This window comes from Apostichopus japonicus, chromosome 1 (genome assembly GCF_037975245.1).
Source record: "Apostichopus japonicus isolate 1M-3 chromosome 1, ASM3797524v1, whole genome shotgun sequence".
Classification (NCBI taxonomy): Eukaryota; Metazoa; Echinodermata; class Holothuroidea; order Aspidochirotida; family Stichopodidae; genus Apostichopus; species Apostichopus japonicus.
In genome coordinates this window covers 7,674,760-7,698,085 of record NC_092561.1, presented here as the reverse complement: position 1 = coordinate 7,698,085, position 23,326 = coordinate 7,674,760, and the positions used below count along the sequence as shown (strand labels likewise).

Below are 23,326 nucleotides of genomic sequence, written 5' to 3'. Positions count from 1 at the left end.
AAATGGAAACAAAATTTATGCCCTTAATTTGTGGTTTTTTCATAGTAGTACTCGCATATTGTATTATATGATGGATGTACTCATTTAATTTTTTCCGAGTCCCTAGCCGACCTATCTATCTATATATATATATATATATATATATATATATATATATATATATATATATATATATATATATATATATATATATATATATATATATATATATATATATATATATATATATAGGCAACAAAAAAATAGATAAGATATTATGGATAGAGCAATACTACACTTCGTCCAGTACCCATAAATATTGAAATTGTGGTTCATCCGTAGGAGTCAATGTACGTACGCCGCTCAGGTCTTTCTTCAGGAACGGATCCAAGATTTTATAGAAGAGTGTTAAAAAAGGGAGGGGTGTTGCCCAACCGCCCAACCGCCCAATAGTACATTCTGAGGCATATTCAGACTATATATTGGGTGCGTAATTAGATCTAAATGTAAAGTTGTGCTGATAGCATCTTGAATTCTTTTATGTGAGGTTAAATAGTGAGGGAGCGGTGAACACCCAACGCCTCCCCCCCCCCCACCCCGCCCCCGGATTTGCACCCACTTCCCTCCTCTGGTTTGTCAGATGCTGTACCTGCAGCAATAAGGACGTATCTTTCCTTCTTTTATATTACGTTCTTCTTTCTCTCATTCGGTTCCTCTTATATCATTGCCCCTCTTCTTCCACTCCTCCGGTGTCCCCTGTTAATTCTGTATCGTTCTACGTGTGTCGTATTCTGTTTCTGAAAATCTCGGGAAAAAATGAGGCATATTCCCGTTGTTTCTCGGCACAGCAGTAAAATACCATTTCTCGTATTTCGCAATTCTTCTCACAACACTCCCCGATAAAGCCGGATCTTCTGATCCCTCGTTTTATCAAACTGGAAGGGGTATGACTTCGTGGTAGTAAGAAGTTCAAGGCATTCGATTTTTTAAGGAATGGATCTGTGGTTTAAACATAAGAAATATAGAAGTTACAATTGATTAAAAGAAAAGAAAAGAAAAGGGAAGAAAAAGAAAAGAAAACTAAACAAAACAAAAGGAAAGGAAAACAAAAGGAAAACAAAAGAAAAGGAAAACAAAAGGAAAACAAAAGGAAAGAAAACAAAAGGAAAGAAAACAAAAGGAAAGAAAATAAAAGGAAAGGAAACAAAACAAAACAAAAGGAAACAAAACAAAAGGAAAGAAAATAAAAGGAAAGGAAACAAAAGGAAACAAAACAAAACAAAACAAAAGGAAACAAAACAAAAGAACACAGGTCGACTGCAAGATGTTGCGTAAAATAGTCTCAAAATGTGTCCAGATTTACGTAACTTCCGTCTGATAAGACAGCTTAGTAAACGCAACACCCTTTAACCGTTTATTATGTTGTTTCTATGGTATGCTCTACTATACTTATCACGTCATTTCTACCCTGATAAATTTCAATCAGCCATTTCATCAACTGACTATAATTGCTAACATATAATCGAATTTCATAACTACTTCTTTTTGTTAAATCCAATCAAGTTAATGATATCATTCTTTCTAGTAGCTAGGCGTTGTACTCTATCTTCGACGTCATTCGTGAACCGATAGCGTGACGTCATAGACTTGTTGATCACCCAAGCTCAGTATAGGCTATATGTGTGTTCTCAAATTCTAGATGTGTTTTTTCAATGTCACTTAATTTTGATAAATGTATCCATCTCAGCATCATTAGGATATTATTACTGTATATTCAATCCTTATGCATACACTGTATTATTTATATTTGTACATTTTTTTCCATATCTTCTAGGGAGTCTCCTACTTTGTTAAGTCTATTTAAGACTTTATGGAGACTTCCTTTCCCATTGTACAACAATTGGCGATAGAACAAATAAATTAATCAATTTTTGTTTGTATATTTTGGTTACAGATATTTGTTACTGCAAGGAGTCGATGATCACAGTGGGATGTATTTGATATATTTTTATGCGGGCTGAAATGACATTTGCTAAGGGAATTAAATTATATACCTTTGTACAATGATATTATATCTGATGATGATCTCTTAAACGCCCTAGTGTGAATTCCACCGGCGTAACATCCATCGCATATAGCTCGAACTGTCTCCGGTGCACTGCCGCAATACCAAGACCCTTCTGCTGCTACGTAAAAGAATGACAAGCCCGCTACAAGGAAAAGTACAGTTGATCCTGTCGAAAACCATGGTTTACCTCCAGATGGGGCCAAACCCAACTTAGCCATCTGAGGAGGAAATAAGTAAAGAAACAATTTGTGTGTATTTGTGTATTTTAAATCCTCCTGAAAGCAGGAACTCGCGAAGAAGCCATCATTGGCTTATCAAAGCCGCAAGCTGACCGAAGTCAGTCTCTTACATTCATATTTAACGTCCATGGTTATGAATTGTCAATTGTCAACAACTCTGTAACTGGACGACATACATTAAACTTGGAGCGACTCGAACTCGGGGACCTTATGATTGGAAGGCACCGGCGTTAACCACTGAATTAACACTCCACAATATACATAAAGTATATATATTGGGTGCTATGGTTTTCTAATTTCATTCTTCCAATGTGAATTTAAACAATGAAATCAATGCCAGCATATATGTTATATTGTTTGTATATTTTTAGTTGCAATATCCATCTCTTTGATGAAAAATGGACACAAATTGCATGAAACAATGTTCTATCTAGACTTGTTCAAGACTTGCTATTAAATAATTAACAGTTTAATTAACAGTTAAATATCCCATCCGAAATCAACATTTCTCTTAGCTGTTTGAGGAAGATGTTGATCAAAGAAATATAGCATATCACAGAAACCAATGATAGTGTTTGGGGTTGACCTCGTTATTATTAACTCTCTATAAAGACCCATTAATTTATACTTACTATATTCAGGCGGTGGAAAAGCTTATGTGCCTATGATAGGCCAAAATCATTCGTCGGTTATGGTCGTGGAAAACGTATGGCTAAAAATTGCAGGCTTTCACAGTTACGACGTAGAACCTGGTTGGAAAAGAAAAAATGACCAGAAAAGATAAAAAATATTATGTACCATTGTAACGTTGTATATTAAAGGCAACGTTGATAACGTACGCTGTTTGTAGGCAGACCGCAATTTCATATAATCTTTTGGCGCAATTCTACCTTGAACGCTTGCCCGAAGTACTGTAAATTCATACGAATATCGCCCGACTGAAGAAGACGGAAAGAGGACGGACGCACTCATCTCGACTAGTTTTCGATACGGCAGCCGTCAGGACGCATAGTTATGGTACAACTGACTCCCGAACATTGAACGACCGATGAACGAATACTATTGAACGACTTTTTCTTTTAAGTTTCTTTATTTCCGACCGGTGCGCGCTTACGTCTCGACCGGTGCGCGCTTACGTCACGACCGGTGCGCGCTTATGTCACGACCGGTGCGCGCTTATGTCACGACCGGTGCGCGCTTATGTCACGACCGGTGCGCGCTTATGTCACATGCTAAAAAGAAAATCCCCATGTCAACTAATGACGTAAGTTGCAAAGTAACATACAGATTTGATATGTCGGATATTATATATTCGAACTTCTAAGTTTAATGTATTCTTTACCTTAATCGAAAACCTTTTTTTCTAACTGTACGGCTGACAGATGAAGCGGGTTATTCATATATTATATTTATAAATATATTTATAAATATATACTTATAAATATATATATACATATAATTATATTTATTTATATACACATATTTTATATATATATATATATATATAAATATATATATATATAAATATATATATATATATATATATATATATATATATATATATATATATATATATATATATATATATATCAAAAAAATATAGGTCGCGCCACGACCTTCCAATGGCATAAAAACAAAAACAAATCATAGATGCTGCTTAGAATAACTACTTGATCAGATAGACACCTTTGTTCACCTTCTTAACGTGTATTTTTAATGACTTTTTTTAAAATAATTTACCTCAGTGGAATTAACTGTATATATGGCATTTGTTTCAGTTTTGTTTTGATAGACGCAGGCTAATGTAATTTCTTCACCAACGGCAACACCATCGAAACTCTATAGGCGGCATACGACGTCATATATATGACGTTAGCATTAAACATGAAGATCTCCTTGATTTTTCTGTTAGTTTTTTTTTTATTACAAATAATCGGCAGAATATAGTTGGTATTTTATTTACAGTTATAACTACATATTTTATAAGGACATGCGATTCTTTACCAGATAAGTCTACGTGCAATTGAGTCTCTGGGGTTAATATTCCTGCCGTGTTTAATGTCTACTTTTTTGGGTCTAAACAATAGGCTACGAGCGATGCTGCTTATCTAGTTATCTATATTATCGATCCACGTGTGATTGTTATCAATTATTTATGCGACCATATTTGGATGAACTGGTCGCCATCTTAAATGCTTCAAGCCTAAGTTAGAAGAGTGAACATTGGCTGTTATACATACAATTTTTCGTTTATTAAAATTTGAAAAAAAAACTTTAAAGTTCAAATCTAAACCGAAGAACACCTCTCAATTATGAAATGATGGTATCGGTAAAAAAAAATATGAAGATAAAGGTGTATAATATTTTGATAACATAAATACACACATGCACCCATACACACATACATACATACAACCTCTGTTGTGCCCGTAGGTGTTTATTCCTCCATAAATGACAACTAATGACCATTGAGACGATCCTTCAACCAAGAGGCTCATCCAGTAACTGCTCATAGCTCCCCCAACTAACGCACCAGTCATTGATGTAGAAGAAACATTTCTAAGCCTTATTATATAGCACGTTTCTACGGGGGCATGGCCTAAGATATTTGTGTGCCGTCCGCACCCCCACCCCCCCCCGCCCCCCCCCCGAAAGAAGATAATTGTCAGAAATGGTTCTTCTTAGAAATTAGGTTCTGTCAAACCCCCCCCCCCCCCTTCCTTCTTTAAAAATAAGTCTATCTACGCTACTGGCGACGAAGGCAGCACTTCTTGTATCTCAAAATCTAAACTTGTCATAGTATGGAAACTTGTAAGTGCCATGATAAACCAAACTATTATAATGGTGAGATATATCAATTGACAATGGCCTGTTGAATTTATGTTCTGGACACCTTGAAAAGTGACAAATTTAGTTTGTAAGTCATTGGAGCAGTTAATTGTGGTATACTGACCACTTCTAATAAATGATAGAATTTCAGTGTTTGCAAGGTTGATCAAACCTTTGGCTTATAATTTATAAAAGTTAGGGGAATTAGTGAAGAAAAGTTAATATCACTTACATCATTCATGGTGTGACGTCAGATATGACGGCATGAAACTCACTAAACCGAAATGGAGATATTTAGGAGCGAATCCCATGCATCTACGCATTTAGGAGTGTAAATCAATCCCCGAGGATATTATTCAACATATTAACTATAAGCTTTGAGTTACACTGTTCAAGGATGGCTTTCGATATAAATATAAATTAAGTCTTACATCACAGACCTCAACAAAGACTTGGGACCCCTTAACAACTATCAGTTCTACAAGCATATGTAATCCTAGTCTTTGCTCCTTAATCCGCTTCCTGAATAGTTATGGTTTAATTGGTTCTACTTCCATCAATGCAACTTACACATATCTAGCGTCATACTTTCATTGTGTTACATTTTGTACTTTTCATTCGACTGCCAAGTATTGCTGACGAAGGTCCCAGGGGGGACCGAAAATTTACTCCTTATTTGTCAATTATGAGTGGTATCTTATTTTTCTGGTTTTCTCTAATAATAATAATATATATATATTGCATATATATATATTGCATATATATATATATTGCATATATATTTATATATATATATATATTGCATATATATATATATATTGCATATATATATATATATATGTATATATATATATAAATATATATATATATATATATATATATATACATGTGTGTGTGTGTCTATGTCTATAACATTATTAATTTTTTGATGAATGACCCTTTAAATACCCGCGGTTCATCAATTGAAGTGACTGGACTATATAGTAATACATAATAATAGACCATTAGGTCAATTCATCATATACATCACAAAACTAAATGGGGAAATGTTTATGGTTGCAAATGAAATATTTACAACGCATAACAAACTTGGTAATGACAAACGGATGTCAAATGTATGTTGGCCAAGTTTGGTCGATATGACGATAAACAGAACGTGTTTTCGTTGAGTTATTAGAATTTATGAAACAATAGATTAACTTAAATATTTAAGAGAAGCCTACATCATCAACGTAGTCATCTATTAAAAGAGCATTCCATATATTTAGCGTATATTGAAAGCGGAATGTCTCGAAAATCAGAATAGCTAAAAGAACATTACTAGTATTATTTTTTTTATTTTTTTATTATTTTGTCTCGTGCATTGATGTATCAAGAATAAATTCTGTCTAAAGTCACCCTTGGAAAGAGCTTTTTGTTTAGATCGGTTAATTATTTTGCCTAACCTACTAATTATAGATCTTTATCAAATGGTAATGGAAAAAAAAATTTGTTTAATAAAAAATTGATTTGCTCGATTCAATCTCATTAGCTTAATTGGTGTGAAATTTTAGTGACAATAATGAAAACAATTACAAAGTTAGATGCAGTAAAATGTCACGCAACAGTTGCGTAATAAATGACATTTGCTCAAGGCTTGTCGTTCAACATTACATGATATCTTCCCAAATGGAATATTGTTTTCGTTAGCTGTTTGGGGGAAAATTAATTGTTTGTTACAAGTATTTCTACTACTTTAGGTAATTGACGATGGTTCGTTTTTTTCCCCGAAAGGGAAAACTATGACGTCACTCTTACTTAATGTGAGATGGACCGCGGATTGAAAAGTCGGCAACGACTATATGACGCGGATCGCGAAAGTGAGTAATTTAACTATTACGGTTAGATTCGTCAAACAAGGCAGCATGCAGAATCGTTGTACTCAAAGCCGAAACCAAAGTGATTAAAACACGGTCACACATTTCATATTGTAGTTTTGATTACTCCTTCTGCTCTAAAGCGCTCTTGTTTAATACATATTTCTTTTAACAATTTTTTTACCAATATATTCAGAATATATCGGGAGCAGTGATACAATCAATTTGTAACGAAGACAGTATCAGCCCTAGTCCTCCTACGTATTGGTGGGAGAGGAAACAGGCAACATTTGTCCCATTTGAATTCTCTGACAAACTTTAAACTAATTTGCCTTCATTTATTTTGAACATTTTTCTCGTAGGAAACTTCAGCTAACCATTCAGTGTATTATTTCTAGATTTAGATTGTATATTCCGAAAGCTGCAGATGATCGATTTCACAAGAATAATACACTTTTTCTGCATCCTACATTTTAAGAAAAAGTCGCCCAGGAAAGAACCTGGCCACGAAAACCGAACAACCGAACGACTGATCCGCTCAACCCTAGTCCCCTTGCATCGGGACTGTGACTGTGTGATCATCGTCGGGTGAGCATCACCATTCCCCTCAAAAGCGAACAGATACTACATATGATCTTAGATCAAAACTTCATCCTCATAGGACGATGGTAAGAACTTTTCAAAATGTTTGTGATATTTTGTGAAACTATCTGGCCACAGCAGGAGGGTGTATGATGCCATATCCTGGTATAATTCAACTCAAATGTCTTTGTTTTTTCTTATATTAATAATATTTAAATCACTCATCCACAGAATATAATCATATTTAAAAAAAAAAGATAACAACATCAAACAATAGTTGCATTTTGATGAATTTTTAAAATCAGAAAACATTTCCAGTTGATCAAACAATTTCCAAATGTATCACTCTTTCAAGGATAAACCAAGAAAAGAGAAGATTATGATAGCAGTAAAACCTTTGTACACTTTTGTACACAAGTACACCGGACGTACAGACCCCACCTAAACCGTGTGATCCACTCGTAGAAGAATCGTGCGTTTTAACCAGAATAACTGAGGTCCAAGTAAATCACCCATATTTCAAGTTATAGGGACAATATATTGAGTAGGGGTTTACCCACTTAAAGATATGCTGTATTGGCCCCATATATGCTAGATATTCAAATATGGTCACCTTTGGTCAAAATATTTAAACTGTTTTTATTACAACCTTCGAGGAAATTTCCCTCACTGGGGCATACAGTCAATTTGTGTGTTCCTTAAAAGTGTCTGAGAACAATTTTGGAGAGTAAAGACCTCCAGGAAAGTACTTTTTGAAAGCTACTAGCAAATATAGCGTGCTATAATTTGGGCCGATACTGACTACCTTATTAAACCTACTACAGTAGGTAATATTTTTCTCTTTAAGATTATTAAACTGATACATTGTCTGTTATCGGAATATCCCTTAAATTAACGCCAGCCTTTCCGTATAAGCAAACTCTTAGTCTACATCTAATTCAAAAATCATTACAGTTTTTGGTATAGCGAATATGATTGCAGTTGTCGCTATACAATATACTACGTGAAATACATAACCATTTGTAGGGCTGGGTGAAAAATGAAACAACAGTTTCTAAATCCGCGTCTGATTAATGAGTATTTGTGACGTCATATTTGAACACCTGTGTGTCCTATCCTAGAGGCATTTGTTATTGATTAGACAAACACTGTAGTCAAATAGTTTCCGTTCGGGATCAAAGCTAATATATATTGCCTGATGTATCGCACCAATTTTATTTCTTTTTCTGTCTTCATCTTGTCGTCTCTTGAGGGGGGATATTTTTTTTTCATACCCGTTTCATCTCAACACTTTTTACCAATACATTTGACGGCAGCTATTTTAGATGACTCAGGGGGTTCAATCCTTCTCGCTGTACGTAAATTGACCAAACATTTGGTAACAAACAGACATGAAGCTGAAAAGGAGGGGAAAAAAGAGGCAATTGTGTAAAGCATAGACGGTATCTAGTTTAGTGTCTCCCGTATGTCTCCCGTGTATTATTGATCCTACGGATTAGGCTTAATTACCACTCATCGGTCATTTTCACTTTGTGCACGCAGGGGGTTTTTCTTCTTTTTTTTGTCAAGGAGGTTTAGTAACTCCCTCATGATTTACGTAAGAAAGTGTAAGAATGAAAGAAAGAGAGAAAGGGTGACAGAGAGAGTGGGGAGGGGAGGCGGGGGGTGGGGGATTTAGAGACCAGGGAGAAACAAACCGTTTTGAGGAAATTCAATTTCCAAAGTAGCAAATCAGCAATTTTATCTATGTATGAAATTATACTACTGTTCGTATCGCTATGATGATCATCAACTGCAACCTACACGCCTACACGTTAATACGCGTATAGTGTCTGGGGTTATATATCACATGCTCATATATGTATGTATGTATGTATATGTGATCTTCCCGCAAGCAGGAACTCGCGAAAGAAGCCATGGAGGCTTATAGACTCGCAAGCTGACCGAAGCCAATCTCTCGGCACACATCCATTTAACGTCCATGTCGGGAAGTTGTTATTGAACAACACCCTTGCCAGACGACACACCTTGCTGTCGGCGGGGAATCGAACCGGGGATCTCATGACTGGGAGACGCCGGCGTTAACCACTAGGCTATACACTCCGCCATATATAAGCAACAGTAGGGTGTGATTTCATACTCCCAATCTCGACATCTGGATCAACGTATCACAAGTGATTTCCCCGAAGGGGTGAGGGAGGGGTTGTAGACTGCAGGGGAAGAGGTTGGTGAGGGTGGTGTTGTAAAAAGGGCCATGACTCGAATCACTTAATTTCAGAAGTAATTGATTTGAACTACAAACAGTTTGGAATGTCTTCGTAATTAAATATTACCCATAAATTAGAATAAATTATTCGACTCGGGCCAGATAATTGAGAAGTAATAACACGTTATAGCTCGGGGTGGAAGTGTGTGTGTGGGGGGGGGGGGGAGTAGAAGTTCCCAATTCAATTCTACTACGAAAACATCGAGATAGTTTCGAGACAGTTTTCAGTCGATTTACTAACGCGGGGCCTATTGTGAATGAAGGTGACCAGATTTATCTTTACCTTGTACAATTTTTACCAAAAACAAGAGATTAAACGATTAATATTGAATGATCATTCTGTGATTCATTCGAGCATGGGGCATTAAATGGGTAAGTATCGTGCTAAAACGTATGTACAAGTCTGCAAAAACAGCAACAATAATACAAAAATCTATAATGATAATAACCATAACAATAGAAAATAGAAATAATGTTACAAAAACGTTACTTCTAAAAATGCTTTTGTTAATGTTTTGTTTACAAATGTAAGAATCGGTTACATCAAAAAGGGGAAAAAATACTACATTTTTCCTACCCCTCTAATCACTAACCCCCTCTTCCATAAAACGAAGAGCAAAATTTTACTATCATTTGTCACGTGAAAAATTATTACTCGGAGTTGACTACAGTTAAATATAAACAAAGAAAGAACAATGCATAAAAAGAAAGAAAGAAAGAAAGAACAATACATAAATATAAACAAAGACAGAACAATAAGAAAACAAAGCCAAAGAAAAAACACAACTTAAACAAATAGCATAATCCATACATAAATAATAGAAAAATTCCTCCACGAGAGATAAAAATAATCCACGAAAATGGAACCCATGTAAATCAATGCCTCCGTTATGAAAGATGACGCACTCTTATAAACACGAAACAACGTCTTTTAAGATTGTCAAGGACGAAGAAAATTGAATTGAAAAAAAACCCCAATCTATTTGATATTTTTCATGATTGAGAAAGTTGAAATGCTATTATGATTATTTCAGAGAATTTCGTATTTTACAAACAGATAAAGAGGAGACCCATCATCGAAATCGCCCAACAAAGAGTAGATAATTTGAAAATCCCTCTCACCATCTGTCTCGATTGCATCAGAAAGAAGCTCAACAATTATTTATGCTTGGTAGAAGATAATGGACGAGAGGAAGAGCAAAAACAAAAATAATATAACTATGTGAAATTATATCTTATATTTGTTTGTGGGCGGGGAGGGTGGAGAGAAATCAGATTTAATATATTAGATATGACCTTTGTGCTAGACACACACAAGACCTCCTGTAGGGTATATAAAGGAAGTACATGGAAAGAGTATCACTCTTACCTCTTTTTTTTTCTTGCGTCAACCATCACAACCATCCTAATGAACCACTTCATTATCTTCATATCTTACCCCTTCCCACCCCACCCCACCCACCCACCTCACCCACCAAATAATAGTTGTATGACTACTATGAAGTCACCACTCCTGCATGAATAGGCACCTCATCATACACCCACCCCGTCACCTTGTAACTGCTTACCTTTTGTTTGTTTGTTTTTAGTTTGTGAAAAACACCTTTTTGGGACGTTTGAACTTCAGTGATGTCATGACCTTTGACATTTTAACGTAAACTATAAAACGCTCTTAATATTGATAGTCATATACTGCATATATAAGTATGAAGTTTGCATCTCACATAAATTGACCGAATTACCTGTGGCATTTGTTTTAAATTATTATTTTACATTCATTAACGTAAACTTTCAGAGCATGATATCCTACGTGAAGGAGTTTTTAGGGCTTCGAGTTTAAGTTGATTAAAAATCCAGTATAAATACATGAAGTTACATATTTATAAATAGTCTGATTTTGTCATTCTGTTACGTGCGTGTAATGGACAATTGGTGATTTTTGTTAAATGAACTTTGACTTTCATAGATCATTATGAAGGCACCGTATCCCATGCCTCCTTAAATACCCACTCAGATTGAATTCCATTGGATCTCGGTTTGGAAGGAGTTTGGGAAACAACAAGGTTTTCGCACATATTTTGATTTTGACCTCCAGGGACGAAGTAATCTTTGGACTTTTACATTACTTAACGCACTGTAAACTTTTTGTCTGATATCCAAATCGTTCGGCCATTCTGTTATTTTTGGGTATGTTCGTGATTACAAACTGCTGTGTTTTTTGTAATTTCACCTTTGACCTTTGACCTCTGAACGATGACGACATAGTTCACGAACGCACTGAACCGCGCGCAGGCACATCGGTTACGCAGTTTCGGAGGAGTGGGCAACACTCTTTTTTTAAGCGCTCACGACACCCCCGCCCCACTTCCCCCTTCCACACACAATCATAGGTGTGTTTTAGATTCAGACTGAATACCCCATTGTTTTTTCCATTGTTCAAATCCTCTGACCCTAACCTTAACAATACCCCTAAACAATAGAATTCTTCTGAGGACATGATGATTCTTTTCAAATGACGTCTGAAAACTTGGCTTTCCTTTGTGCAAACAAGTGCACGCACATACTGCCACACAAATGGAAACGTTACGTCACCTGACATTAAAATAGAACATACCACCTCGTAACCGTTGCTATGGTAACCGACAGAGCACTAATAGGCTGTAACAACCAAACGGGCTACAACATCCCGTCCCCATGTACATTATATGTATAGGGATAAGATTAGAAATATAAAAATAAGATCATATAATCAAATAAATAACTTCAGTACATTAAACTGTGTACGAAATTATCTACTGATGCTTTTAGTGACCATCCTAATCTATTTTCATCTAATAAAAATGGATTAAGTAAGTGAAGGTTGTTCTTCTGTTCCAAAAACCCGTGAAATTCCCTCTTCGTTGTGTACCTGCATATATATGTAATGATATAGTTCTTTTGTGAAACGTAGAGACCTAGATATATAGATTTCTGTTTGCAGTGTGTTTTTTTGTGCCATCTTTTCGTTGTTTACACCGAAACCCACCCTGATTCGTTACCGTGTAAAACAAAGCAGGTGTTTGGGAAACAAACAACCCGGCAGGGATTGCTCAAAATAGTTACACGATGTTTATGTTCAAACGAAAGTCTATAGATTTTGAAGTCAATTTGGCAGATTATATAAGAAACGAACGGTATTGTTAGGTAAAGGTTAATTATGCTCAATGATAGGAGAATTTAACTAGAAGATTGTTTTCCACTTGGTCAATGCCGCTGTTGTTATATTGGAAAAAGGCCAAAAATAAAAACATGTGGGAGGGGGTGGAGGGGGGGGGGGAGTTATGATTCGAAAATTAGATGACTGTGTTTGTAAGGTACACACTCAACGTCACGTCACACCAAACTGTTGTGACAATAATATCATATTTTTATATACTAACGTACAAAATTTCCATATGCAAGTGTACTTAGATATAGACTCATACGACGAACTTTGTGATGGTCATCACGTGATTGAAGGTTAATAATCATATCAATGGACGTTTTCCATTCAAGTTTACATAATTATTTCATTATTAACATTTAATATGTTTACCGGTACCGCTATTAACTGTTAATACTACTACTACTACTACTACTACTACTACTACTACTACTACTACTACTACTACTGCTACTGCTACTACTACTACTACTACTACTACTGCTACTACTACTACTATATTACTACTACTACTAGTCCTACTACTACTGCTACTACTACTACTACTACTATATTACTACTACTCCTACTACTTCTGCTACTACTACTACTACTACTACTGCTACTACTGCTACTACTACTTCTACTACTACTACTGCTGCTGCTACTACTACTACTACTCATATTACGACTACTACTGCTGCTACCATTACTACTTTATTACTACTACTACTACTAGTACTACTACTACTATATTACTACTACTACTCCTACTTCTACGACTACTACTACTGCTGCTACCACTATACTGTTTTTTTTTTTTTGTTTAAAACCGGTACCTGTATTACTGAAAGTCCGGTATTGCTATAACAAACACGGGAATCGATTGGAATGGGTTTAGAGAGCGTTTGGCAATTGGCCTGTTATCTAAGGTTTGCAGGTTCGAGTCCTGGCCAGACCATTACGTTCTGTCCTTGGGCAAAAGGCACTTTATCTCCATTGCCTCTCTTCATCCAGGTGTATTTCATTTTTATTAGTTTCTTTCGTTTTTCCTGCCTGCCTTGCTATGCATGAATACCCCTATTGCATGTTTAGTTTATAAAATGAACAGGATGTAAAAGCTTATGTACCTTCGGTATGGTTGTGACATGCGCAGTTGCAGGCTTGACCTAAGAAAAGCATTTACACTTACTTCTCTTACCGTGCTCTCGAAACGGTTAAAACGTTGTTTATATGCATATCATTACCATTTCTCATTGTCATCGGTCACAGTAAAGATTTCATGCAATATGTTTGTGAATTGTAAACGTGAGTATTTGTGAGAAATTGGGCGGCTATTTCCCCCCTTTTTTCTTCTTTTTTTTTGTATACAAAGTTAAGCACTAATCCAGATGGGACTTTGCTCTTGGCTTCGAAATACGTCATTAAGATGCACAAGGATTAGCCTGTCAGTTTTTTTTGGCGAGCAGGGGGAAATATTTACACAAGGTCGGGTTTTATCGTTTAAATAGAGGAAATGAATGGACATTTTGGGTTATTTCCGTCTCACGTGTATATATGTACCCTCTTATGAATTAGTTTATCAAAATTTAAAGTGAAATCAGTCCTTATGGGTTCGACGTTTATGACTTTACGATTATGATATATATACGTAAAACACACAAAGTTAAGTGCATCATTAGGTCCTAAACATATTTGACATGGTATGGTGACGTAGTTTCTCTTGGGGACTTTTACAAGGACAATAGGCAAGAGTTTAGCAGAAGGATGAAAAAGAAGAAAAAAACATGATAACGCTGTGTAAGATCTAGTCTCTGAAGAGACACACATTTATGAAAAATGAGAGAAAATAAAGAAAGCCTTAGCTGACTTTTATGAAATTCTTTTCAAGTTGAGTGCCTGAGAGCACGTTTACTGGCTGCAACTTTGAGGGGCCCACGATAAATCACGTGACTTCTAGCAGGCGCGTAGCGAGGAATCTGCCAAGGGAGGGGCGAACCTGTAGGCAAACTATTAGAACCGTAGATTCGGCTTTGGAAACTATCTAAGCGTAGCGCCACCATGAGTTGGCGCAAAGCGTACAAGAAAATTTTGGCCGAAAATGCCTTCCAGATCGCTGGAAATGGCACTTCCCAGGCCTTGCAAGTTGCATCTAAAGCATTTCCTATTTTGAAATTACTAGCGATATCATAAGAACGTACAAAAAAATATGCTCAAGGGGGCGGTCGCCCCTTCACCCCCCCCCCCCTTGGCTACGCGCCTGACTTCTAGCAGTTTGTACCACATCAGATGTTTCACAGAAGAGAAGCAAACCAAACCATCATGTTTCGCTTGTTCGCTTATATAACAGACATTGAGATTTTTCTGCCAGAGGGAGTGGGATGGGCTTGTAGGGGAGGGGTGGGGGGTGTCTGCCATATTTTAAATGGGTGATGTTCATTTTAGTGCCACTGAGAGGTGTCACCTTGGATTTTCGCTTCTTTTTTCTTTTCCTATTTTCAAGATTAATGTTGACAGCGTTGACCATGAAAACTTATTGGCCTACTAGCGTTTGGTCATGTTACGAACCTCCTTTGTGATTGAATATAGATTCAGCAGTAGTAAAATCCATTCTCTATGCAATAGAGCAGAGTATTTTAAAGTCTAGCATACGTAGCTGAATTGAATGTCAAATTTATACTTGGTCAAGTCTTCAAACATTTTTTTTCTATTCTATTCAATACTAAAAAAAACACTTAAATAAATATTTCAATTAGGTCAGAATAAAAGAAATGAAACCTCTAACCTGTCCAAAAAATCTTGAAAATGTGCTTACACTTGCTGCCGTTATGGACGGTAGTTGAGTAGTTAATCGAAACGACTGATTTATTACTATAGCTTAAAGAAACGTTCGTTTTGAGGAAAAGAAACAATCTAAGGGTTGATATATAGTTTACTCAATTGCAATATATGACATATTTTCTACAGTTTTTTTTTTATTACAAGAGGGGGGGGGGGGGCTGGGGGGAGTAGCTCTAGGCGTAACTTTGCCATTTTCTTTTAGCGATTTATAAGAAGACGAAACCAATATTTATATTACTCAAACTACAGATGGTTATCGATCAAAAGTAAGACAGCATCCATAAAATCTTTTAACAAATCGCCGGATATAGCAAGGAATTAAGGATCAATTTCGATTCTAAAAATAAGACGCGTTGTTTCGAGATAGTCTTTCAAATTAATTTGGTTTTGAATTAATCAAATATGGGCCTGTTTTTCACAAGTTTTGGACAAGTTTTTTTTTTATGAAATGGCTAGGCGGGATAGTATAGGCTACTTCTGCACTGCAATGAGACATCGCAAATAATCGACCACTCAAACAAATATCTGATTTAGCGGGATTTTTTTTCCGGTTGAGACTAGATTGCAAGTTTATAAGTTATTGCAATCAGGTTAGAGGATAGTAGGTAATAGATAAGTCTACAGATGTACAGGTTATGATCAGGTTGTTGGTTTACTGTAGGCTATTATCAGGTTACTTCTTCATGTACTATAATCAGGTTACACTTTCTAATCAATACAATCTCTAACCAGGTTAGGTTTAAATGCTTTGAATAGGTTGCAGGTTTTCTGATGAAGAAAATGTGGCGTCCGATTAATACAATGTTAACGACGTTGTTTTTCAAGTAATATGCATAATTTTCAGTATTTTAATTTCTTCTTAATTTTATGAAGTGATTTGGTTTTAAATTAACAACCTATTGTGGTATTTGATACCTTATATTTCATTCAACGGTGGATTACGCTACCACCAGTTTGTGAATAATTCAAAGGAAACAGTAACCTTCAGGGATATGAATTGGGTTTTCTCTCCCCCCCCCCCCCCCCGATAGCATTTGGCAAGGCACAGATGTATGCATAGGATATGTTCATAAATTTATAAAAAATCATGTGGAATCCAATGAATGAACAGTGCTCTTTTGTAAAAAATGTTACTTCAAATACCAAAGTTTAACTGTTGATTTCATTCATTAACTTAATTACATTGCATCTGCATGTACAGCAGCCGATTTCACGAAACTTTTTAATAGGTCGACATTTGTATAGAAATTTCTAATGTTGTTCTGGTATGAGTTATAGATATACATCGACCATCCAGCAACACGTTATGTATATAGGCACAATTGGTCTTTGTTTTATAAGGCTAAACCAGTTAGACTATGTATTCCTTACTAAAGCTGCACAAACCTAACCTGCATACAACAAAAAAATACAAAGAAAAAAAGTCATTTCGGTTCAATTTTATAGTCTGATATCATCAATTTGAGGGGATTTGTTTTTAAAAAAGGCAAACAAAACTCAACCATCATCTGTGACTTATAAAACAGAGATCTGTGTGAAGAACGACCCCCCCACCCCCACCCCCGAAACAGCTAAGGAAAATATGGTTCCGTTTGGGAGATATCCTAGTGTCTTGTGTATCTTGTGTGTTGGAGATGACATTTTTGTAAATCTCTGATGTCTTAATGCCACTATTATGTGAAACATTTAACTTTTTCATTGAGTTTCATTTCCATATTTGCAAAGGTAGAATGTTAATGGTGTTGAAACTCAAACCAATGTTTTCATAAGGTCATGTAAAGAGTTTCAATATCCTAGATTCAGCATTTGTAAAACCCGTCTCCATTTGCAGGGAAAAAATAAATATCCATTGTAATAAAAACAAAACAATTTAAACAATGTACATGTGGCGCTATGACGTCATATAGACTGGTGTCAAGTCTTTAGCCTTGTGTGTGACAAAAACAACAGAAACCTTTGGTACTCCCAAATGGAATAAGATTATTTCTCAGCTGTTTTGAGGAAGTTTGTTTCCCGCCCATTTATCTCTGTACCATATATATCAATAATGATAGTGTCTCCTAGGCTTGTAAGTTATATTGATTGATTGATTAATTAATTGATATTGATTAAATTTATAGTCTACCGTAAAATGCATCGAGAGTCCAATGATATACAATAGTTATTCATTCCGATGAGCTTTCTTATGATATCAACACGAGCATCCCCATCCGCACCCAAACCTACCCCCCCCCCCACCTCTCCTTCACAACACCTTCCCACAAAGATAAAGAGCAAAATCACAGCTCATAGCTGAACATGTAAGCCAGCCCTGAAAATCCGTTCACGAGATGTACATACTAATTAGAATTGTTGTTTCTTTCATATGCGCGCAAACTATATAGTGATAATACCATGGCAGTGCAAGTATTCCCCGCTGGGTTACTGACGATTGTTTGTACGTTAGACTAACTACATCAGCCGTTTGCCGGTATCTTCTGTATGTCCAATCAATGGGTTTAACGACCATTTGTTTCCTAACCTATGTTGAATTCATACGGGGAAGTGAACCGTATGTAAATCGATAAATTACATGTAAATTAATTGCACGTAAACATCTGCCATTTTTCTCCAAATTTGACTTGAAACTGCAACAACAAAAAGAAGGGCAATTTTGTAATCATAGAAATGCGGCGAGGAAGAAAAAAACAAATCGATTCGGATCTAGTGCTAATTGTATAATAGTTTCGCAAAAAAAGAAAATGCTTCACGGTGAGAATTAGTTTGCTTTAATCTTGCTTGTTCGTGTGATAGCAAATATGAATAAGTAGAAAAACAAAGGCTTAACGTAATTAATTAGTATATTAGTTTATTTATTTTGGGCCCATCTGGAGGAGAATGGGAGAGGGTAATTAGTGATGTTCAAGGAGATGAAGGGGCAGGATAGAAGGGTAATGAGGACCGTGTGAGGTACATTGAAGCCTCACAAACTAATCCACCGCATATGTCGATGCACGTTATCGACAGATACACAATATAGTTAGTTGTATACTACTCAAGTTGTCACAATTATATCAGAATATTTTTGATATTATTTATAACATTTTTTTGTTCTTATTATTTTTTTTGTATCCGTTAGTAATCCTGTACTGCGGTTGCCGATTATTTTCATATATATATATATATATATATATATATATATATATATATATATATATATATATATATATATATATATATATATATGTATATATATATATATATATATATGCACCATGCACTATACACTCACAAATATTGTCCCCCGAGACATAGGACGAACGGTTCACTGGGTTTGACTTTAAATTGTGACGTTAGTTGAATCCGCATAGCTCTGGGATTTGCCACAAAGGTGGGGAGTTCATACTTATTTTATTAACAACGAGTTACATGGAAGACTCTTTCAAAGATTTGAATCAATGGGATGAAATCATACACTATAAATTTGGTTAGACATAGAGAAGCTGAGAGATATGTGCAGGGTTTTAAGACATTATTGTTAAAGTAATTTGCTGCGTTTTATATTTTTTATAATAGTAATTTCGATATGTTTTTTTTTAATACTAAAAAATGTCATACCAATAATTAATAACGTTAAATCTACAAGTCTTCTCTTCAAATTTAATAGAAAAACACTCACTAGTTTAGCAATTCCGCAAATGGGCTTTTGTATATAGGTCTACATGAAATATGAGGAATTCTAGCAGAGTCTACGAGACCCTCCTCATTAGGCCAGAATGGCTATTTTAAGAATCTATATTCGCATTACATATTACTCGTTATGATTTGCATTCACCAGATGAGAGAGAGAGAGAGGTGGGTGGAGAGAGCAAAGCTGAAAACGAACCTTGTATCTGATCTATAACTTGACCATTTGTGATTTGGTGAAAGTTACATAACAATAGGTAAACTTGGTTTAAAGAGAGTCACCTCTTGAATGGCGTCAATGATGGCATAATAATATTGTAATATTTTTTAAACCATTAAACATGAATTCTAACATACATATTTACACGTATTTACGCAATTTATATTTGTACACCAGTGCTCTAGAACAGAGGGGTGGATGGTGGGAGGCGTGGCCGATGTTGGATACCGCACCCCTCAAGCTTCTAGCCACGGCGCACCGCCAAACAGATGGAAGACAGGGAGGGGAGATGGAGAAGGGACAGAGGGAGGGGGTGTAGTTTTCTTGATCGAGAGATGAAACTTGTTCTTACAACCCATCTTGCCATCCGTGCCTTCCAATAAGAATCTCTGAGTTAGTTCTTAATTACAAATTCAGTTACCCCCTCCCCCTTTTCTTTTTACAAATTTATCACGATTTTCGAAGATCATAATTTTTGCATATACCCTTGGCAATTCAGGCATATGATTTCCTCATTTATCGCATCTGTTATCATGAACGATCACCAGTACTGGCCCCACAAATTAACATAATGAAAATTGGTATCAATTTTTATCAAAGATATTGTAAGAATAATTTCCAGGGTCAGAAAAAGATTCTCGTACTGTGGAGATTGTGACATCAGACAACATATACCAAGCTACAGCTACCAAGCTACAGCTACCAAGACATTAGACATATACCAAGAGGACAGATGGTTTAAAGTGGAAAGTAAAATGATTGTTCCAAGTTGAATATGAGTGACCATTTCTTTAATTTTTTAGCATTTTTGTTTTGTATTTTGGTGGGGGGGGGGGGGTGGGGGATGCTGACCAGCATTACCTGTTGATGACGTTTAGACGTGGCGGTATAGACGGGTTCAATCTCTGAGGTGTTGAGGCACAAACGTCGAGGGAAAGTGGGACATTCTAATTGATGGATAGGAGTACTTATGAAATTTTAACAAACCTTGTAACCCAACCCCCTATATAACCAAGTCCAACCCCCCCCCAAAAAAAAAACGTCTCCATTGATGGCACAGACTATTGTTGTACATTTTATCGGTTTTTAAGACCAAATTTTAAATTATAAGCCTTGGGGGGGGGGGGCATTAGAATACCCTTAATTCCCCAAGAAAGCGAGAATGTGAAGACTTTCGAAATGTCACCACTTACCACATCCCCCTTCAGTACCCACCCCTTACCCCCTTATATACATAGCTTTATCCGTACTGTCTTAACCAGGCTGACTGAAATTATACATGTAGCAGTTATCGTATTATAGCGAAAAAGTCAACTTTCCGTTTTTGCAATCTTTCTTGGCGTCCAAAAAAAAAATAAGTCTTCATGAATGAAAATCTACAAATAGGAGTTATTTCATTCTATCCGTAACTTCGTCTGAAGGATTAGCCCAGATTTACGTGTAGACTAAATCATGCATGTTCACTAAAGCAAACTAAAATTATTTTCTTTGAAATGGTTGCCTGTTTATAAAAAATAAAAAAGGGGTATAATCCACGTTTTGTTTAACACTTGTGAAGGGTCGCCAACAAATTCGGAAGAAAATGAAATTGACACTATTTGTGCCGATATTTGTTGAAAAATAGGTGAAATAATCTTGATCATAAATTACTTTAAAAGTGCAAAAGATGCACCATTTTACAACTTAACTCCCTTAATCATATATATTTAAAAAAAAACGGCTCAAACTAGGGGGAGAGAGGGTGTGGGGGGGGTTCTTTCTCCCGAGCGAGAATTTCTCCTCCCATAATGAAGGATGAATAGTGGGGATACCAATTGAAATAGTTCTGTTTGCGGAATACCAGGGGTATAGATGGGAGGGTAAACCGTTGATATTCAAAGAATTTGCTTTTGTATGAAAACAAAACCATATCCTGCCCCAATAAGCGTGGTTTGACCCTTGTCCTACCCACCATCACCATTCCCCACCTGTGTCCGGGACCCTGTTCTTCAAACTTAATTGTATGCATATTTAGCCTTTAAATTCCCGATCATTCTCAGAAAATATATATGCAACTAAAGAAACCTATAGGTTACTGGCTGCATTTCCCCCCTCTTATGTCGGTCCTTCTTTCCCACTCACCCTTCTCTGCTTCGACCCCTCCCCCCACACCCCTCTTCCACCCTCCATAAACTCCTCATTTGTATTCCACTTAATTGCATATAAAACTTTTTATTTTTAATTAAAATGTTTTAAGTTAAGCTTTTCGAATGAAACACATGCACACACTCAACTTCAAAACCAAAAGCCAGAAAAAAAAATTGGAATAAATAACTAGACATACATAAAATCAAAATACGAAAGAATTCCCCCACTCTTCTGCTCTTATCAAAATGCCACAAATTTTCATAAGATACCAAAAAAAAAAAAAAAAAAAATTGAATTCCGTTAATTGACAAAAAGCAACTATTGGACATTAAAAAAAAATTAACAAAAATGGCAAATAAAATATTGATAAAATACTTTAAAAGAAGTTTTCGATTTAACCTTACCTCGATTTCTTTACTAATCGCTTACAAACGCCACGCTATATTTGTATTATCCCGTCTTCCACAGCGTCAAAGTAAAACGTCAAAGTTCCAACTATGGATGCGGTTCGTTCACTATAAAGCCCCTTAGATATTCCCCATTCATTCGCTGATGTATCTCTTTAGACACGTAAAATCATTTTGCGTGAACCGGCAAATATCAAAAAGAAGTCGAGACCACGACAAAACAAAATGAAAAACTCTCGCTAAACACAGATGAATTTGAAATAAAACGTCTCATTCATGCGAGTCCTACCGATATGATTTAACGAAAGACACACAAAATTAACCCCCAAGAAAGAAAAATTCTCTTCTAGCTTTTTCTTCCACCTCGCGTATACTCACAGCTTTTGTGAAAAGTGCGAAAATTAGACGAAAATGAAAATCATAATTGTGACGGAATTGAATGGAACACGTTTGATTTTATTGTTGCCAATTGGCTACTTGGTTCTATTCTCTCTCTCTCTCTCTTTAGCGATATTGTTTTACAAAAAGAACACAAAAAGAAAGTTCACGGGGGAGTTATACGTCATCAGACACTGCATGTGTGTGTACAGTATTTGATCTAAATCAACGGTTTATATAAAAAAGCCGGCGTACATTGTTTTAATTTTAGCTTCGACGTGTTCCCTGTTATTTATTATTACGTGTTAACTCACTACATCATCGCGAAAAATATCGACAGGGCTATAGTGCAGAACAGCTTCCGACTTCCGCGCGTTCTTCTTAAGTAGTTAAAGTCGTTCGCTTTCGTGACAAATGGTGACTAGGTGATTGCTCTGTTGTCAATGATACTATAGTTCTTCTCCTCAGCTCTTGGTTTTCGCCCCTTCGAAACCGTCTTCGTAATATCATTGTCGCGCTTCGGAATCTGGCGTTTTCTTGTATACATGTTTCGGTCTCTCTCTCTTTATATGTATATACCGGTAATATATATATATATATATATATATATATATATATATATATATATATATATATATATATATATATATATATATATATGTATATGTATGTAGCTCTTTTGTTTTA

General features: G+C 35.9%; 1 protein-coding gene across 1 annotated transcript; it reads right to left on the bottom strand.

Annotated features, from left to right (window-relative positions):
- Nucleotides 1–608: 608 nt before the first annotated feature.
- On the bottom strand, nucleotides 609–23,116 carry LOC139966026 (uncharacterized). Its single transcript, XM_071968669.1, has 4 exons — nucleotides 22,259–23,116; nucleotides 2,919–3,035; nucleotides 2,034–2,265; nucleotides 609–978 (listed from the first exon to the last, which is right to left on the bottom strand). The coding sequence occupies exons 3-4, from the start codon at nucleotides 2,263–2,265 to the stop codon at nucleotides 755–757; spliced, it is 456 nt and encodes a 151-aa protein (XP_071824770.1). The 5' UTR covers nucleotides 2,919–3,035; nucleotides 22,259–23,116; the 3' UTR covers nucleotides 609–754.
- Nucleotides 23,117–23,326: the final 210 nt, after the last annotated feature.

What these genes read in the sequence shown, in the direction of transcription:
- LOC139966026 (XM_071968669.1), bottom strand. Translation starts at nt 2,265, where the DNA reads ATGGCTAAGTTGGGTTTGGCCCCATCTGGAGGTAAACCATGGTTTTCG. An exon ending in TATAATATCATTGTACAAAG is followed by an intron (nt 979 to 2,033) that starts GTATATAATTTA and finishes TTTAAACCACAG; the next exon opens with ATCCATTCCTTAAAAAATCG.